General features: G+C 44.3%; 1 protein-coding gene across 1 annotated transcript; it reads left to right on the top strand.

The window, feature by feature from the left end:
* The first annotated feature begins 3,784 nt into the window (after positions 1-3,784).
* Positions 3,785-12,021, top strand: PFDN4 (prefoldin subunit 4). The gene is made up of 4 exons (XM_019726055.2): positions 3,785-3,953; positions 8,629-8,736; positions 9,661-9,801; positions 11,625-12,021. Exons 1-4 carry the CDS (start codon positions 3,930-3,932, stop codon positions 11,754-11,756), a joined length of 405 nt encoding a protein of 134 aa, XP_019581614.1. The 5' UTR covers positions 3,785-3,929; the 3' UTR covers positions 11,757-12,021.
* Positions 12,022-18,971: the final 6,950 nt, after the last annotated feature.

Below are 18,971 nucleotides of genomic sequence, written 5' to 3'. Positions count from 1 at the left end.
TTAATTCACCCACAGCTATATTGTATTATATATTACTGCATTCATCCCTAAATACATAGTCACTCATTCATGCATTTATTTATTCATTAGCTAATATTTGTGAAGCATCTACCTCCATGTTAGTGCTGTGATTACAAAGATGATGAAACAGGTGTATTTCCCTTGGTGGGAAAAGGAAACGTGCTGTGGAGGGCTTTAAGGGTGTTGAAAGGGGGGTGCTGCTTTTTCTGGGTGGTGGGTGTGTTTAAGGAAAGCTTTCTTGATGGCTGAGTGTCAGGAATAGAAGTTAGCCAGGTGAACAAACAGGAGAAAGGGGCACCAAGGACAGCAAGCTGCTCAAGTGCAAAGGCCCTGAGGCAGAAGGGCGCTGGCAACATTCACAGAGTGGAGGCCCAAGGGGCTAGAGCACAGCGAGAGGGGAGGGATGGAGTGAAATAAGGTCAGAGAGGGAGGCTACACCTCGGCCAGGAATCTAAATGATACCTTTGAGCAGTGCATGGGAAAACAACGAAGAATTTCAAATTAGGGCCACGATAAAACCATCTACAAAACTGTTGAGCCAAATACAAACTGACACTATTTTCTATTACCCAGCACAATAAGATTGAAAAGAACTACGAGAGAGAAGGCTTGTGCAATGGTAGCTTAGAAAAATACCAACTGTGTAATAAGTGCAGACTTTAAAGATGAAAGAGGTTAACAATAACCAGGAAGGCTTTCTTTAAAGGACAGATTAAATCTTGAGTCATGAAGGGACACAGAAGCAATTCTGGTGATCATGGAACTAGAGCAGGAAGGAGGTGAATATGGGAGAGTAATCAAACAGCCTAGAGAGGAAATTTTTCAGTAAGAGTCCCTGATTTGCATTAGAGAGCCCCTGATTTGCATAGTTTTACTTCAGAAAACGTAGGGGATCCCCCGCCCCCCCCATTTCATTTAGGAGTGAAAAACTTGGTCATCAGAACATTCCAGAAGTTGTGCACCTGGAGAGGTTTACCACAGATCACAGATGGGTGGATGCCCTGAGCGCGCCATCTAGTTGGTATACACAGTAGATTTAGAATTTATTTTAAAATAAATTTCAGTGGTTTCAACATCACAAGACTTCACATTAAAAAAAAAAAGAAAAAAGAAAAAAGCCCGGTTACTGGCTTCTAGGAAAAAAGGGGACTTTCTAGTGGCACTGGGTCCCCATTCCCTCATGGCAACAATTGGCTGGAGGTGAGGAGCTGCTGGAGGTGAGCTGCACAAACTGGATACGGTCAGTCGGATGGCGCACAGTCCCTCCCTCATTTATAACGTCCATCACTCATTTATATTTCCTACCTGGCCCCTGCAGGCCTTGGAATCCGCTCTCCACTCCTCCCCTCCCCCCTCCCCCACGGTGGGAGGCAGCGGAGGAGGATTATCTTCTCCACAGCTTTATCTCTTGCCCTTCTTCTCTTTCCTTTTCATCCCCTTTCTTCCATTTCTTTAAGTACACCATGATCGCCTACCTTTATTTGATATTAAAGGTTCCCTCCACTTTATTCCCTCCCTCTGGGGCCGGGACTAGGGTCAAGCACACAGGCATCTAGAGCCAGGCACATGTAAGGGGGACCGCAAGGGGCAGTACCTGGCCCTGCTCCCCACTCCACGGCCTGTTACTTTGCACCTTTTGAACAAATCTCAGCTGAAACAGTTTCCTCTGGGAGGGAGTGGAGATCTATTTCAACCCCTTAAAATCTGCTTCTGTAGCAAGTGAAACTGGTTTTCCTTTTAAACCAGAGATTTTAAATGTCCCTTGAAAATATACTTACTCTATGTTTTAAAATAGATTTGTTTTTAAGTTAAGAAAATAATTGTTCTGTTGATATTTTAGCAAAATATCCAGGTGGACTTGAAAGGCTGGGGTCTGTGGAACACTACCGCGGTCCTTGGGCGCCCCCTGCAGGCACTGAGCAAATGACCACGCAGTGATGGGGTGGGCCCCTCCGTGTCCCTGATTCCTCATGGCCAAAGTGGAAGGGTAATCATATCAAGATTTCCCATTCAGGAGAACGGACTCTGGGTGGTGAGCACACAATGTGATATATAGGTGATGTATTATAGAAATGTACTCTTGAAACCTATGTAATTTTACTAACCATCGTCACCCCCATAAATTTAATTTAAAAAACAAAAAAGACTTTCCTTTCAAGGCTTAGAACCGGGAGTCTGGTGCAGATGCTGCAGGTTTTGGAGGGAACTCATGCACACACTGCTATGAAATAATGCGGTGAGCTCATTAGTGCTTTGTGACAGACTCTAAATTAAGCTGGGACATGTCTGGACAATTTTGTAGCTTACATGTCAGTTCAAATAGGGTTTTTGTTTCCCTCCATTTTCCAGTCAACATAGCATTTTACTCATAGAGTTGTATCTTTTTCATAGAGTTTTCATGCTGGTAGTTACAGTCTTTTATTATTACTGTATGTGTTCTTGTTATGGCTATTAATAATACATATTGATAATACCCACCTTCTAATACTGAAGAATTTACTTCTGTGTTTTGACTATGATCTGTCATCACTAGACTGTAAGCGGCACGAGGACAGGGAATTTTGCCTATTCTATTTGTACTGTAGTCCCAATGCCCTTCTTGATCGAATTAACATGCCAGCAATCCAGAGTTTTCACTGGCTACTCCAGCCAGACATGAGCCTCCTGGGGACCCCTCAGCAGTTGTCCCAGGGCTGCAGCTTCAGGTGCGATGATTGGGGGCGATACATCTAATTCATCCTTCTTTTCGCAATAGCATCTAGCATGGTACAGATTTCAAACAATTGCACCGTGAACCCCCTCATTTCAATGCCTTAGAACAGAAGCCTGGGGTGACAAGTTCATACACCTGGACACCTGACAGGTAAGCACACCATGAGGCAGGTGGGCATCTGCCGGGCCCTGGAGAGGGTCTGTTAGCTAAATGGGCCATGACTAATCAGCAACAACAGCTGCTGTTGTGCAAAAATGTAGGCTCAAAGTCACCAGGATTCTGATTTTACAAGCACAAGCAAAACAAAAAATCGGATATTGAGGAGTGAAATCTCCTAATTTTCATATGTTTGTTCAAGTAAAGAAAAATACTGTGTCGGTCAAAACAAAACAAAAAACAAAAACAAAACAAACAAAACCAAAAACATGGCTTGGATCCAGTCAGTAGGTGGCTGGTTTTCAACCTGATGAAAGGGAATGTGCTCATCCCCCATCCCCATTCCCATCCCTTCAGCGGGGATAGTACTTTCAAGTGGTTCCTGGTGATTTTCCTCCTGATCAGCAGTCTCCAGTTGTTTCCATTTGTACCCCGGCCTTCTTTCTTTTGCTGGTTAAAAAAAAAAAGAATTGGGAGGCACAAATGTCAGAGCAGACCGTAATCGTTCAATAATGTCGTTGAATAAATAAGTAGGAGTACTTCCCCCTTAATACCATCTGAATTATCAGGGCATATTAACTGCACATCCTATTGCCAAGGTCATTAGTTCTTAGCACTTTTTTAGGTAGGTAGATTTCTCCACATTCCTTTGTGGGATTGATGGAAAAGATTTCCCTTTCATCTCCTCAAGGCCCGGCCCCGCCCCCCGGCTCGGCTCCAACCCAGGCCCTGCCCCGCCGCTCTGGGCGCCCCCTGCTGTCAGCTGGTGGATCCGCAGCCGTTCGCCACACCCCCCAGTTTGTGTCGACCCACGGGGAGTTGCCTGTCCCTTTAATTGGCATGTACCAAATCCTTCCAGGTTGCATTTCCTCCATGAGTCCTAGACGTTAGAGCTCCTTCGTCGAAGATCCAACACGAGGGAATGTGGGGACGGTGTTGTATTTTACGGGAGTTCTGGGCCAACAGGGAGTGAGCGAGGGGAGGGGGGAGAAGCGCGCCGCTGCGCCCTCCCCGCCTCGCGCGGTCGTCCAGTCCCAAGATGGCGGCCACCATGAAGAAGGCGGTGAGTGGAGCGCTCGCGGTGCGGGATGCTCGGGCTGCGGGGGGCGACCGGCCGCGGAGGGGCCGGGAGAGGGGTGCTGGGGTGCTCATCTCTGAAGCCTGGCGTGGGGCCCGGGGGCCCGGTCCCCGGCCCTGAGGACGGCCCCGCAGTGAGGCCTGTCCACGCCCGGCGCCCTGGGCGGTGTCTTAGGCCCCTGGCCCACCAAGGCTGGGAGCACGGACTGCGACCCTCGGAGGGCTCCGGGCTGCCTCTGCGGGGCTGAGGATGGCCCTGGAGAGTCTCAGGGTCCCGCGGCCCAGGCCTTGTCATTGCAGCGTGGGAAGCGAAGGTGCCATTGCCTGCATCTGACCGTAACGCTGGGCGCTTTACCTGAGTTACCATATTTAACCCTCACAGGTCCACAAGGTTAGGCAGTATTGGTACCGTCCTCTGCAGCTCAGGAAGCTGAGGCCCGGAGAGGTGGAGTCACCTTCCCAAGGTTACGCCGCTGTAAGGAGCAGAGCAGAACCCTCCATCCTTGAATTATGTGGCCGCAGAGCCCAGTGCCCAGCCCCGAGTCTCCCACATCCACACTTGATGTCCCTGCGTCCTCCAGGCCACAGGGGAGACGACGGGTCAGGGTCCAGAAGCCGTGCGTTGGTTATCTCTGATCCTCCCAGCAACTTAGCGAGGATATGGGTTTCTCCCCACTTGACAGATGGAGAAACTTAGACACAGAGCAGTTAGTGGCCTGAAAGTGACTCAGCTAATAAGAATCAGAGCTAGAATTCAAACTCAGGTGTTCCCTCCGCAAGCACACCTTTTATCCTGCTAAGCAAGCTAAACGCCTGGTTAGGGTTTCTAATCCAATAAGTCGACCCAGATGCTTAAAGATATCTAGATAGAAGAAAAAGAAAATGTGGAGAGGGCTAGGAAATAATAACATCTGCTCATTATCAAGGCTTTCCTGTGTGCTAGGCACGGTTCTAAGAGTGTTGCACACGTTATATCGTTTAATCTTACAGCCCTTTTAAGGAGTTACTGTTTTTATCTTTATTTTACATCTGATGCAAGCCGGAGCAGAGACAAAGCTAGGATTTAAGTAAACACAGGCGTTGGGTCTCCAGAGCCTGTGTTTTGACTCCATGGTGTCTGAAGAGAGTCCCCTGGCTGAAGGGATTTGCTTCGAGGTTTTGTGCAGGTTTGCTCTCATTCCACTTCAAGGGCCACTTGAACTTGCTTTCTTTGCTCTCCTCTGCAGCACTGCATAGTCTGAGCCACCTGCACCACCTGTGCCACCTGCGCCTGGTGTAGGGTGACCAACCATCCCTGTCTGTGAGACTGAAGGAGCGCTCAAACTGGGAAAGCCCCAGGCAAACCAGGATGAGCTGCTCTCTCTGTTGGTCTGTCATTCATTAAATTATTACAGCGTACCAGTGTGGGGTCCAGGGCCACGGTGATTCAGACAAGTATGACACTTTGTGAGATTCACTTCACCTCTATTTTGTATTTAAATTGGGCCTTGTGTTGTTAGGTACGGCCTTTAATGCCATGGAAGATAGTAGTTGTGGTTTGGCCCCATTTGACAGATGTGGAAACTAAAGTGCAGAGAGATGAAGTAAAGGAGTTGAGGAAATGATAAAAAATGATTTGAACCCTGGACTTTGCAAAATTGCTGAATTACCAACATTTTTTCCTTTCAGTCATTCCTCAAGCTTTTTGAGTGTGTCGTATGGCACAGTCTCAGTTTTACGTGACGGAGATAAAAATGATCAGCAGTAAGGACGTTCTTATTCCCTTATCCTCCTAGCATAGTAGGACGTATGCCCTGGGGGAGAGGCAGGCATTAATGGAATAGTCATACAGAAAACTGTAAAATGTCCAGCTCCGATAAGAACTACGAAAGAAAGGTACTTGTGAAATGAAGGTGGAATAAGGTCTGTTTAGTGATCAGAGAAGGTGTGATCTATCAGATTACATAAGGAGGGGAAGAAAAAGTTGGAAAGGGGGCAGGTATTCTAGAGAGGGAATTTCTCCTGCCGAGACCTTGAGTGCATTTAGTAAAAGGAAGGCCAGAATGGCAGAGAATTGGGGGGAAGAGGGGAAAGATTGAACCATGATGGTAGAACCTAGAGGGGTAGGTGGTGGCTGAAAGCTGAAGGCTTTTCTTCTTCATCTTAGTAAGCCTGGCACGATAGATGGCAGCATGTTGTAGACGTCCCCAGTGCTATAAACCATTTCTGATCCGTCAACTACGTGTACACTTTCCCCTTCTGCCCCCTCTAGGAGAAAACATGGGCGTGCCACTGAGTGAGTGTGAAATATCACAGCAATAGCCCTTCTAATTGAATACAAATTGTTTGCAATTTGGAGTACTTTACATTTGTAGCGCATTACTTCCCAGCGGGTCATGACTTTTCTGGTGAGAATGTTTAGAGGACATGATTCAGTGCTCTTATCTCCAAGGTTCTGCTTTCTAAGAACTGGTTGTTGGCCACGAGGGGTCTGTTGTCAGATTTCTGCCCAGGGTCCCTCAGAGAAGCCATCTTTGACCTTCCTATCTAAAGAAGCCCCCTTCACTCCCCAGCCCCCCAACACTTTCAACCTCTATTCTACTTTCATCGTCATGTATATCCCCATCTAATAAAAACACCCTTGTTTTTTGCCCATCTCCTCCACCAGAATTTAAACTTGCCAGTATACATGAGGGTAGGACTACAGCTCTGTTTTCACAGTGCCTGACACACAGGAAACATTAAATAATTATTAAATGAATATATGCCTGAAAGGTGAATAAAAGTACAAAGCAAAATTTTATATCATAGAGACTTGGGAGATACCTTTGAAAAACAAAACTAAAAACAGATTGAAATTGGCCAGAATTTCCTTCTCCCAGGTTGTTAGAACAATGAGAGACCCAGTTGTCAGTTGAGATTCTGCTGATGGTACCCAAACTCAGTGTGGACATGACAGAGTGTGGTTCAGTTTCCTCCCGTAATCCCATAAGGTACTGATTCTCAAGAAAAGGGGATAGTTGAGGTCCAGGGAATTTTGATTTTCACCTTGAATCTTGAGCAGTTATGTTTCGCTTAGGCCTAGCAGAATTTTCTGGTAAACGTTATTCAGGAAATAAAGCACTTAGCTATCATTTATTGAGAGGTGACTCCATTTCCAGGCCCTATTCCAGGGGCTCATTTTACTAGCCCTGCAGGAATAGGTAAGAATAGCTCCCCCATTTTACAGATGACAAACCTGAGGTGGCTCCAAAGAACTGAGTATTTGGCCATGGTCCCTGCTCGCTTGGATTTGCATCACTTACTATTCCCATCACTCTGTGCTGCCTCATATACTACCAACTAACTCCTTCCCCCATGGATTCTTAGGGCTGGGTGAGCTGTGGTAACTACATGTGGCTTCTCTTAAAGAGGAGTTCCTGACCTTTGGGGGTGTGGATCCCTTTAAGAATCTTGATGAAAACTATGAGGCCCCTTCCAGGAGGATGCACATACAACGCATGCCATTGTACATACAGTTTCCGGGGTAAATGGACCTCTCAGTGTCCCCCTGCCCCCAGTGAAGAATTACCCCCTCCCTGCCAGAATGAAGCTTCCAGCAATGCAGGGATGTCCTACCTCCGTGAGGTTGAAAGGGAAGCCATTGCTGCTAGTCACGAAGGTGTGGACTTCTTCCTTTTCTGCCATAAACAGCGCTCCACTGGGTGGCACGCAGTGTAGTCAGTGCGTATTCGCCTCCCCCACTAACCTGAGCCCATAACACCAGTGAGAAAAACCGCTGTTAAGGAAATGAACTCCAGGGGCCGCGCATGTGGGGGCTGCCGTTTGCTGGGGCTACGAGAGGAAACGCCTGCTTGGGAAAGATAGAAAGCGGGGGCCAAACGGTGTAGCTTGGGGACAACTTTTCAGAAACCGTGTACAGGTCAGTCTGATCATGTGATTGAGATTCAAATTCAGAAGCCTTGCATTAAGCCTCAGTCGTGTGTCTGGCAAGCCCGGTGCTGGGTGAGAGCATGTGGATTGCCCCATTAAAGCTTCACAATGACAAATGCATCTATAAATATGGATTCAGGCTTTCAGGGGTTCTGCATTTAAACTCTGCAGGCAAGCGGGAACCCTAAAATTCTGTTCCCTATTTTCTTAGGGAATTGGTAATTCTCACGTAGCAAAATGACTCAAATGCTAGGATATCTGCACATATTTCCTTTGGTTTCTGTAGTGTAGTTCACTGTTTCCCCACTTCCACATTCATAAACATGACACACAAGGGTGAACATTCAAAGCTATGTATATCATGGTGGAAAGGGTCTTCTTTTTCAAGGTGTCCTCTGGGGCTTTGATGATGGGCCTGGTGCATGCAAAACTTAGATGACGAAAGCTTGGGACGGGGAGGGCTAAAGTCTAGGTGTCTGCCTTTATATTCTGAGCACGGAGCTCCAAATCGCTCGGGAAAGACTCTGGAGCAATCCATGTGTACATACGTCACTGGTCACGGGAGACCAGGTGGTAGGGGAGGGTGTGTGGTTATCGTGAGCCATTACTGTTCTTGGCAAAAGAGCCTAAAGCAGGTCTTGTTAAAACCATATGTATATATATCTTTCCTGCTTTAAATGATAACCCAGTGTTCTCACCCCTGTTTTATAAATCGGGAAATAAGTGTCTGGTATTTACCTTTTTTTCAGGCTGCAGAAGATGTCAACGTTACTTTCGAAGATCAACAAAAGATAAACAAATTTGCACGGAATACAAGTAGAATCACAGAGCTGAAGGAGGAAATAGATGTAAAAAAGGTATTAAACATAGGTATCTTAAGAAAAATAAAAGTTCTTTATACTGTAGCGTTTTAAAACTGAATTCAGTACTTTATGACGATGTCTCCTTGGACTCTGTTGCAGATGACATCATCCACTCTAGTGAGTTTAGGAAGAAAGACATTGTTCAAGAGACATGAAATAACTTAGGGCTTATTGAGGGGTGTGACCCTAGGCTCTTCCCAGGAGCCAGGTCGCAGGACCACATGTCAGAGAACTTGGCAGGCGATGGAACTGCTGTTGTTGCCACTGGTCCCAGAGAGGGAGCTGCCCCTTCAGACGCAGGAACTCTGGGCCGCTGCTCCTGCTGCCTTTGCCACCCCTGGCACCTCTGCCAGCCCTATAAATCAGATGCCTGTGCCCAGCCTCCAGAGGCTCATGCACCTGTCCTGAGCTGAAGTCCAGTCAAGTGCGTTTTGATGGGTGGAATTTAAGTTATTATTTGCTTGCATCCTGTCATCAAGCACGGCTGAGAAGTGTAGGTTTGTTTTTGTTTTAATTCCCCTACAGGAAGGCAGAATTCACAATGTGAGAAACTTAAAGTAGGAGATACTTTGAGTGGCCTCGGATACCTGCTGTGTACCCCAGGGTGCTTGTAGCAATCTGGAAATATCCAGAGGACGCGTGTTAGTTAGCTCGTAAATGCTTCCCTATGAAATGCCATCTAAAAATGTAAGAAAGTCTGAACGTTAGTGTGATAATACAAGGTTGGTGCAAAAGTAATTGCGGTTTAAAAGGTTAAAAATCACTGCAAAAACCGCAAGTTCTTTTGCACCAACCTAATACGTTTGTGAACAGGTCCTGCTGAGTGAGTGTCCCCAGATTAAAACTGGCCTTTAGCCTTTATCGTGGAATTCCATAATTGAGTCCATTTTTCATTGCCGTTTCCTTGTGCGTTGACAGAAACAACTCCAGAATTTAGAAGATGCTTGTGAAGACATCATGCTTGCAGATGACGACTGTTTAATGATCCCTTACCAGATCGGTGATGTTTTCATTAGCCATTCTCAAGAAGAAACACAAGACATGTTAGAAGAAGCAAAGGTACATGGATGTCTTGCCCGGGTGTTGAAGTCTAACTCTTAAATTGGGATTCGTGTCGTCAGAAAGAACACGTGACTGCAGGTGTAGGGAAATAATGGAAGCTAGCTGATATTTAATGGGTTCTCACAATGTCCCACATGTGGTCTGAGTGCTTTGCAAGCGTGGTTTTCTTTCATCCTAACAGTGACTCCGTGAGCTAGGGACCGTCAATCCCAATCAGACTTGAAGAAGAGAGGCTTAGAGAGGTTACGGGACCTCCTCACAGTGGCAGAGGGAATGAGCTCGTGACTCCAGCACGTGGGCTCTAAATGAAAAGTATTTGGGAGACGCAGAATATGATAAAGGAGACGAGGAAAACCACTCGTAATCCCACTACCCAGGATCATCATCCATAACGCACATTTTCATGAATTTCTTTTGTGTTCTCTCTCCTTCTCTTTCTTTGTGTAGTTTTAGTCAGCTACATCCTAGGAGGAGTATCTCCTCGTTCCATTAGTGTTCATTTATCCAGCAGGGACTCACTGGGCACCTCCCCTGGGCCAGGCACACATACTTTAAAAACATCGTTTTTAATGACCGTTTCCTGTCGTGTCGGTGGACACTTATCAGCTCACTAATGTCACTCGTTTCTGATATTGTCCTACAGTCATTCTGCAGTGAGCATTTTTATACCCAAATCTTTGTCCACATGTAGGAAATTCTTTTAAGCAAATCATCAGAGAAGTGTGATGACTGGGTCAGAGTATGGATTCACTGATGATGTTTGAGGCATAAAGCCTCCCTCTGTGTACGAGAGGGACAGTCGCATCCTGTATGAGAGCCGATGGCAGTTACATGTTTTCTAATTCTTTCAGTGTTTGCTTCAATAGCTTGAATAGTACTTAACATGTTAGTCTCCCCTCTTTAAATTCATAGAAAGCAAAACAGTTCATGAATTAAACCCACATTATTAAACCTTGGAAAAAACTAACACTTGTTCCTGGCTCTTTCCATGCAGAAGCATTGTATGTCTTATGTTTAAATCTTTTCTTTCATAGTAAAAATTTGTAATTCGAGTTTTTTCTTTTTTTTTTAACCGTCCTAAAATACCCTTCTTGGAAGTATTTCAAGATAAGTTTTTGTCACTACTATGGACACTCTCCCCTTCCCCAACCTCCCTCCGCCCATATTGAACCTTTACTTTGCTATTCATTCATTCATTCATTCATTCATTATTCCAGAGCATTAAGTGCTTACTGTGTATCAGGTTCCATAATACCATGTACTAGGGATACAGGACGACAAAACATGCCTGGTCCCTGCATGCACAGAGAGTGTAATCAAGATGGAAAGGCCATGTAATTAGTAAAAAGTTCTGCCAGATTTTGACTATAAGTTGTTATTCTTCATTATCCATGGTAGTATGAATTTTTATCATTTCCTCTAGTTTCATAGTTATTTTTGTGGGAGTTTGGAAGAGGCTGTGTCAGAAGCCATATCTGTGATAAACTGTTTACCAGAAATGCCAGAAGTATTTATGTATGGTTCTTTCTTTATTAGGATATGATAATTTAGAAATGATTTTTCTTTGATCTACATTTTTTTTTATAAATCAGCAAAAACTGAGCAAACAAGCTTGATTTATGTTATAAGCAAATACAGACCACGAATTAAAAATGGCCACATTCAGGCTTTTGGTTTAGATCTAATTATCAGTAGGATTTAGCTGCCTGTCCAAGTTTAGAAAGTTCTTGACCTAAAAGTTTTCCCAAATATTTTTTCAGCCACAGATACTCAGCAATCATCCAGCTGAATAGAATTAATTTAAACACTTTTTTTTCCAGAAAAATTTGCAAGAAGAAATTGACGCCTTAGAATCCAGAGTGGAATCAATTCAGCGGGTGTTAGCAGATTTGAAAGTTCAGTTATATGCAAAATTTGGGAGCAACATAAACCTTGAAGCTGACGAAAGTTAAACATTTTATAATACTTTTTAAAATTTGTTTAATAAACTTGAATATTGTTTAAATGATAATTTCCCTTCTTCAAATGATATGGAAAGCAAAACTTTCTTTTTTTAAAAAAATTTCATTTATTTAATGGAAACTTGCCTATTTTCACATGTCTTGCTTATTTATTTTATATTTTTAAAAGAAGACAGTATTCATCTATGTATTTTGCATAACGATTATATCAAGTATAGGGGTTTTATGTCATGTTATTAAAATCAGTTAAGCAATCTTTTATGTTTCTATATTATCATTTAGAATATCTGTTGCAATTTTTATAAGAAAATTTAATAGTTGTGTCATGTTGTTTTATAAATGTCTGTTTTAGTAGCTCATTAGAGATGGCGAAAGGACTATATAGAAAGATGGAATCCTACATATGCCTGCTTTACTCATTTCACAGCTGAAGCTTTGTCATATACTGAGAAATATGTATATATTTTATTTAAATATATGCAGTATATTATATCTAATCATATATTTCACATCTCTTACATACATATCAATATTATAGATCTCGGGAAAAGAACCGGCAAATGCTGAGACTTGTTGAGCTTCATACAAACATAGAACAGAGCAACAGGAGAATCTTTTAGAAACCAAGAGATGTATCAATAGAGAAAAGAAATGTTTCGTGGTTTTTAAAAAAATTCTGTTCTAGACTTTATCTTAGTGCTTTGTAATTAATTGGGGTTTATATTGATAATGATGTAGAAATTAAGCAGCTGTGTATTTAAAAACAAGGCTTTTTTTTCCCCCTTAAATAAAGAGTCCATTTATCCCCTATAGCCCCCCAGAAGACATTATGTTTTGAGATTTGGGAGACCTAATAGTATTAACTTTCCAGCAGATGGCACTGATATGTCAAAATGCCAATGGAAGGATCGTAATAAAAAAATAAGGATATTGTTAGGATTAAATATACATAATTTTAAAAGGAAATGTCATTTTTTTTTTAACCTTCAAGGCTAAACATTGCATGCTGTTTAGAAACAACTCAGGCTTAAAGATAGAATATGTAATTCTAAAATTCTTCATGGCATAAAGGCAACTTTTAAATTGCTGCAAAATTTTCCCAAATAATCAATTCCTAGACTATGACTCTGAAAAGGATATTTTTTCTTGCATGCATTTCGTTAATGTTCAGTTAAAGGAGTGAAACTGGGGAGATATACCAGTCAGATTGTAGCAGGAAATACATAACACACTCAAATTAGAATAATTTTAGAAAACTTTAGCTAAGGTTCCAAAGGTGGAGGGTTTTGTACCCTCAGAAGCCAGGGGAGCGGGCAGCCAGCCACCCCCTTCACTTGGGAACCCAGGAAGCCGGCCTTTGGGGAGGGACACAGCTCGCCTGTGATATCCCTGCAGTGACAGAGCTGGGAGACTGGTCACCCCAACTTCATTCTCCATCACTCCAGAATCCAGCTGGTGGTCACTGTTGGCCAAACTCAGCTGGAATTCGGAGGCAGTCCATACAAGTCGGTGATTTTCAGGGTCCCTGAAGGTGGTGAATGTATGGGTCTGGAGGGGCCACTGGGAGAGCTGGCAGAGGAGGGTGACTACAGCCGAACCATTGGGTAGGAATTTAATGAAGGCTCATCTGACTTCTGTGTCACAAACTGAATTATGCTGTATAACTGGCCGGGACTTAACATTTATCAGCATATTAGCAAGTAAGCCTAATACAAGAAAATAAACATGGGAGGGGGGAATACATTATACATTGTTGCTTATTACTTTATACTTTTTCTTAATTTGCCTGGGAAATTCTAGGACATCAGAAATATTTGATTCTCACTTTACATTTATTTCTAAAGTGTCCCTCAGCCTTTTCTTATTTCTGTTCCTAGTAAGTTTATTGGGCTCGGTGAAGACTGGTACACAGCCTCTGAAGAGGTAACGAAGACGCAACTCCAGCCAATAATTGCCTCTCACTTTCTTTTTGGGGGGACAGGAATCCTGATTTTTATGTACAGTCGCTATTTTGAGTGCAACTTTTTGTTGTTTTGCTTTTTAAAGCAATGCAAGCTAAATCACAGGTAGCTGTAGAACACATTGGACCATGAAGCTGCCAGTTTGCAAACGCGGGTGTACAATCTGCTCCATCTTGTCCAGGCTTTCGTGGGAAGCGGCAGTAGCCAGTTTGCTCTGTACTTAGGGTCCACCGAGCTGCTCTGCTGAGCGGCAGACGGTCTTTCCCGCTCCATAACCACCACTTCGCTTGTCCCAAGCTGTAAGAGCTCTAGTCAAAAGCATGACTAATTAGGGGCAGGAGGGGCGGGAATGCCATTTGGGGTGGAGTTTTGACAGCTGGAGGCCACAGGAGTCTCTAAAGGGCTTTGACTAGGAAGGCGATATACATGATTGGAGCCGTATTTGAAAATAATTTGGCAGCTGGTTTGGTGGGTTTTACTACAAAGAGATGGAGGCTGAGATACCAGATGTTACCGCACTTTGCCTGGTACGTAGAGTTGAGTCGGGTGGCAGAGGAAAGAGATGGAAGCTAGGACTTAGAAGGTGGAATGTGTAGGTCTTGACAGTGACTGCAGAAATGAGGTTGAAGGGAGAAGAAAGCCAAAGTAACTTGGTTTTCAGCACAGGCCACATACAGCCTGCAAACCACGTTTTCTTTGGCTCTTGTAGTTAATTTCTTTTTCTTTTTTTTTTTAACTTCCTTGCCACAATAAAATCAGGCGGTCTCATAAAAATTCACAGTTAGGCAACATTGGGTCCTCATTTCCGAATGATAGTCTTCAGCTGCTCACCCACGAGACCAAGTGGGCTCTCAGTTCCACCCCCCTCTCCCCTCATTTACATTACCTGCCGGCACCTGTCCTCCGGCTGCACCTGTCCCACAGCGCAGCTGAGGTGTGTGAATCCCAGAAGCCCGCTGGTATCCATCACAAAGGCAGGAAAGTCAGAAGTGGCTGGCATGGGAGAAGAGCGTGAGCTGGGCTTTGGCCACTTGGAGACTCTGGGACTGGAACTAGATGCAGAAGGGCAATCGGCGAGTGGAAAGGTGAGTTGAAACTTTCCTTTTTTTTTTTTTTCCCTGGGACACTGGCGGCGGCATTGCCTCCCAGGAGAGTTGCGCCCAAACGCTGAGGCTGAGAAGAGGAAGATAGCTGAGAGCAGGCCCTGGGCAGGCAGAGGGAGCTCGGGAAGCTACCCACAGGGAGACCAGTTGGTTGTGGGTCCTAGGGGAGATGGCTGGCGGGAGCCGGGCCCCAGGCGTGCCATGCCTACCCCCGCCCAAGGGGGCTGAGAAGGGAACAGGTATGTAGAGGTGGGAAATTGCACTGGAGTCCCCAATGCCTGGCTTCCACGTGAGCCTGGGGGTGTCTCCACTCCGTGCAGGGGTGGAGACGTAGATTTAGGACCATTTTTCATCCTAGAGAACTGTTTCTTAACATTTGCAGTACCTACACACCGCTTGTGGATTTTGTTAAAATGCATGTTTTGGTTCAGTGGTTTGGGGACCTGAGACTCTGCATTTCTAACAAGCTTCCAGTTTATGCTGATGTTGCAGGTCCATGGGTGTCGTGCGGGGCGGCCTGCGGGGTCTCTGGTCCCGCTCCCCACATAAGAACGTAGGATATGGCCAGGCCAAAAAGGAACACCCACGGAGCCATAGATGGGGAGTCATATCACTATAGTCTCGCTGGCGGCTGGGTTGGAGAAACGAAACAGGAGCCACACAATTCTCAACCCTCACTGCGCTGCTTGCAGGCTCAGCCACCATCTTCTTGCTAGCCCCCATTTCCTGCTAGCGTAGCCACGGCAGTTATATTAGAGGCCAGTGGCTCACTGGTCACAGCTGATGGCCATCCAATCACAGCTGATGGCCATTTACTACCTGAGCCAGCACCTTTCCACGTGCTGAGAGGCCGAGAGCCTGGAAACTGCACTCCTGGCTCTGTCCCCACAATGGGCCATGCTCTGGGCAGCTAAGGTAGCTTATCGTGAAAGAGACGAAGACTTAGGAAAGAACGCAGGTGGGAGGAAAAAGAACCAGCAGAGGACACAGGGATGGGAAATCCACGGGAGGGCAGAATCCTGGAAATATTCAAAGTGCAAAGTTTTCACAGGACTAAACCCTGAAAAATATTTCCCCGATTGGGCAGGATGTCGAGGGATATAACGGACGTTGCCTGAACAACTATTTCATAGAAACAGCATGGAACTCGGTATTTTAACCAGCCCTTCAGGTGATTCAGCTAAAGAACTAGGCCGGCTCAAATAATTCAGTCTGTTTGGGGGTTGGGGGAAGAGACCAAACGCCATCTGAGAATTCTTAGCACCCCGTTAGGTCTAATGATGAAAAGAGTAATGAGATGTGGGAGCATTGGAAGAAGACTGACCCGTCCAGCTTAGTGGAGGGTAGCTGAAGATGTCCTGGTAGCTTATAGCACACAGATTAGTAAACATTTCGCAGTGGGCGATGTGAGATATGGAGGCAGACGTGAAAAGTATTTTTGCAAGAAAGTTAACACTGGAGGGAAGGAGGCAGACTATCATTTAATGCTATTGCAGTGTAGGTGGAGGGGCCTTCTTCATTGTTTTTATTTTTAAGATCAGGGACTATGACTATAGGTAGGAGTAGATGGGAAGGAATCCAGGAGAGAAGGTGATGAACGTCTAGGAACTAGAGATAAGGGAGCCCAGCAACGGAGGCATCCGGATGAACGAAAAGGATGACAGTACTGTATGAACACCAGAAAAACACAAAATAGATGCACACCTTATACACACTCTTCCTTGAGGAATAAATAATAGAAAAAAAATTCAGCGTAGTGATTAACTCTGGAGGGGGAGGAAGATCTGGTGGGGGAGGTAAAGGCAGGAGGCTGTGTAGTGGACACAGGGCTATTTACATTTAATATGTTACAGTCAATATGGACCCTTTTATGGGCATGACATCATTCACAATAAGTTCTTATAAAATTCTGTTAGTTACGGCACAAATATAAACTGGGAGCAAAGTGCATATTGTTACTGATAATCTACTGCGTCGCTTTTCACACTTTTGTGTCATTCGATGTAAAACAGAGCATTTGTATCTCTGCATTTTTAAAGGTAGAAAAAGAACAGCAACCCAAAGCACAGTTCTTTATTAAAGATTACATGCACACCACCTTTATGTGCTGGGCAGAATTTAAAAGTTGGCTTAAAGGTTTGGTATAAAAAAAATTGGAGAACAGTAATTAGGGCTTGTCTGTGTCTATGTGTTTCCCGGGAACTGGTTCTCTGCCAGGGCCTCCATTCTCATCTCTAGGAATGATTCTCATGGTCGCAGCACTAAGGACTGGCATTGAGTGCTTATTGTATGCTGGCCCTCTCCTGAATGCTTTTGATGTATTCATTCCTCCCTTTCTCACCATAGCCTATAAAGTAGATTCTATTATCATCGCTCATTGTACAGATGTGGAGAAAGGTTCAGAGAGGTGAAACGACTTGTGCCTGCTTCCTGAGCAAATGGGCTGTTAATGAATGCACAAACTGCACTTCCGAAATTTATTTCCTTTGGTGATTGTCTTTGTGTCTGTTGATTTACCAGAAAGAATTTGAGATAGTTTCTCAAATATACATAAATATGCATATTTATATATCAAATATAAATAGAACGTTAACAGAATAGGGAATAGAAAGGTAAGAAATGAATAAAAAAGGGGAAAGTAAATTGGCCACAGAGTCCACATGTTACGTTAACATGCTCTGAGCTTCTGGTTAGCTAAGGCAGAGAACGAAAAATGATGAGTAATACCACATTAAAAAGAGTGGTATATACCAGGTATCTCAGGACAAAAAAATAAAAAATAAAAAATAAAAAAAGTTTTTTCATAGGATTAAACCCTGAAAAACAATCTCCACCATTGGACATTGACTTTGAGCAACGTAATAGATATTCACTTCAACGCCTGCTTCAGAAAATGCAGGAGCAGAAGTCACATGGCCAATTCTTATAGCAATTCAGCAGTTCACCTCAATCCAGTGGAAGTAAATCAGAGAGAGGCTGATGATAATTGGCCAACACCCATACAGCGGGGCATGGTCTGAGCTCTTTCTACATATTAACCCAGTTCTTACCTATAAGGTTTATGCTGTTATTACTACCACCTTCATTTCACAGAGGAGGAAATGCGGTCCAAAGAAAGGAAGGGTCCTGCCACGGGACTTGACATCTACGCACCCAACCACTCCAGTGCAATATTGATAGACATGTGTAGAATCTTCTAGCAATCCCCCGAGATCCAAGGACAGCCCATAGTAGCTTCAAGTTCAGAATTCCCCTTAGAAATGGGTAGAAATTAGAGAGCAGAGTAGTGATGGCCTTGGTGTATGAGCCATCTTAAAAGACCCTTCTCTCTGGGAACCCATCTCGGTGTAATCCTGTGAGATGAGGGACAGTATCTGGTTATGTCCACAGAACATCTGGAATCTTGAACTTGACTTTGGGCAGCACTGCACAATAATATTGGGTAGAAGGAGAGGGGTTATTTCTGTTGGAAAGAGACACTGACTACTAATCATCATTTCTGGTGTGTTTTATAATAACATCTCTGACATTCACAATCACACTGCAATTTGGAGTAACACTGGAATTAATGGTAGAATGTGATGGATGCCAACATAACCCTTGATAACAGATGTAGATGAGCAAATGTAGTAGGAAATGAATGCAACTGCAGTGGAAAACAATCGGCCTGAAGAAGACTTGGATTTAATTCATAACCTATGAATTTTGTTCTAAATCATTCAGGTAAAACTTAGGAAGTCCAAATTACAGTAGCTAGCAGTGGCAAAGAACTGTAATTAAATTAAACTAGCACAGAAATCGAATGAACCTTGGGTCTAGGATGACTCTTCATGTGGTCCATATCTCTCCATCTTCCTGCCCACCATGTTGGCCCAGTGACCATGATTGCTCACTGGGACCATTGCTCATGGCTTTTAGTGAGTCTCCCTGCCTCCATTCTTGCTCACACACACGTCCTTCAATCCAGTTTTTACCCCGTAGCCAGATAAAAATTTTCAGACTACAAATCTGGTTAGCTTACTCTCTCCCCAATACCATCCCTCCCCCTCAAGAAATTAACATCCCCTCCTTGGCGAGAATAGTGGAAAGGAAAACACATCACATGGCCCGCTTGAACTGAGCCCTGCCTTCCTTTCTATTTG

This window comes from Rhinolophus sinicus, linkage group LG13 (assembly GCF_036562045.2).
Source record: "Rhinolophus sinicus isolate RSC01 linkage group LG13, ASM3656204v1, whole genome shotgun sequence".
NCBI classification, from domain to species: domain Eukaryota; kingdom Metazoa; phylum Chordata; class Mammalia; order Chiroptera; family Rhinolophidae; genus Rhinolophus; species Rhinolophus sinicus.
Note: the sequence above shows the minus strand (reverse complement) of the source record. Positions and strands in the feature narration are given on the sequence as shown.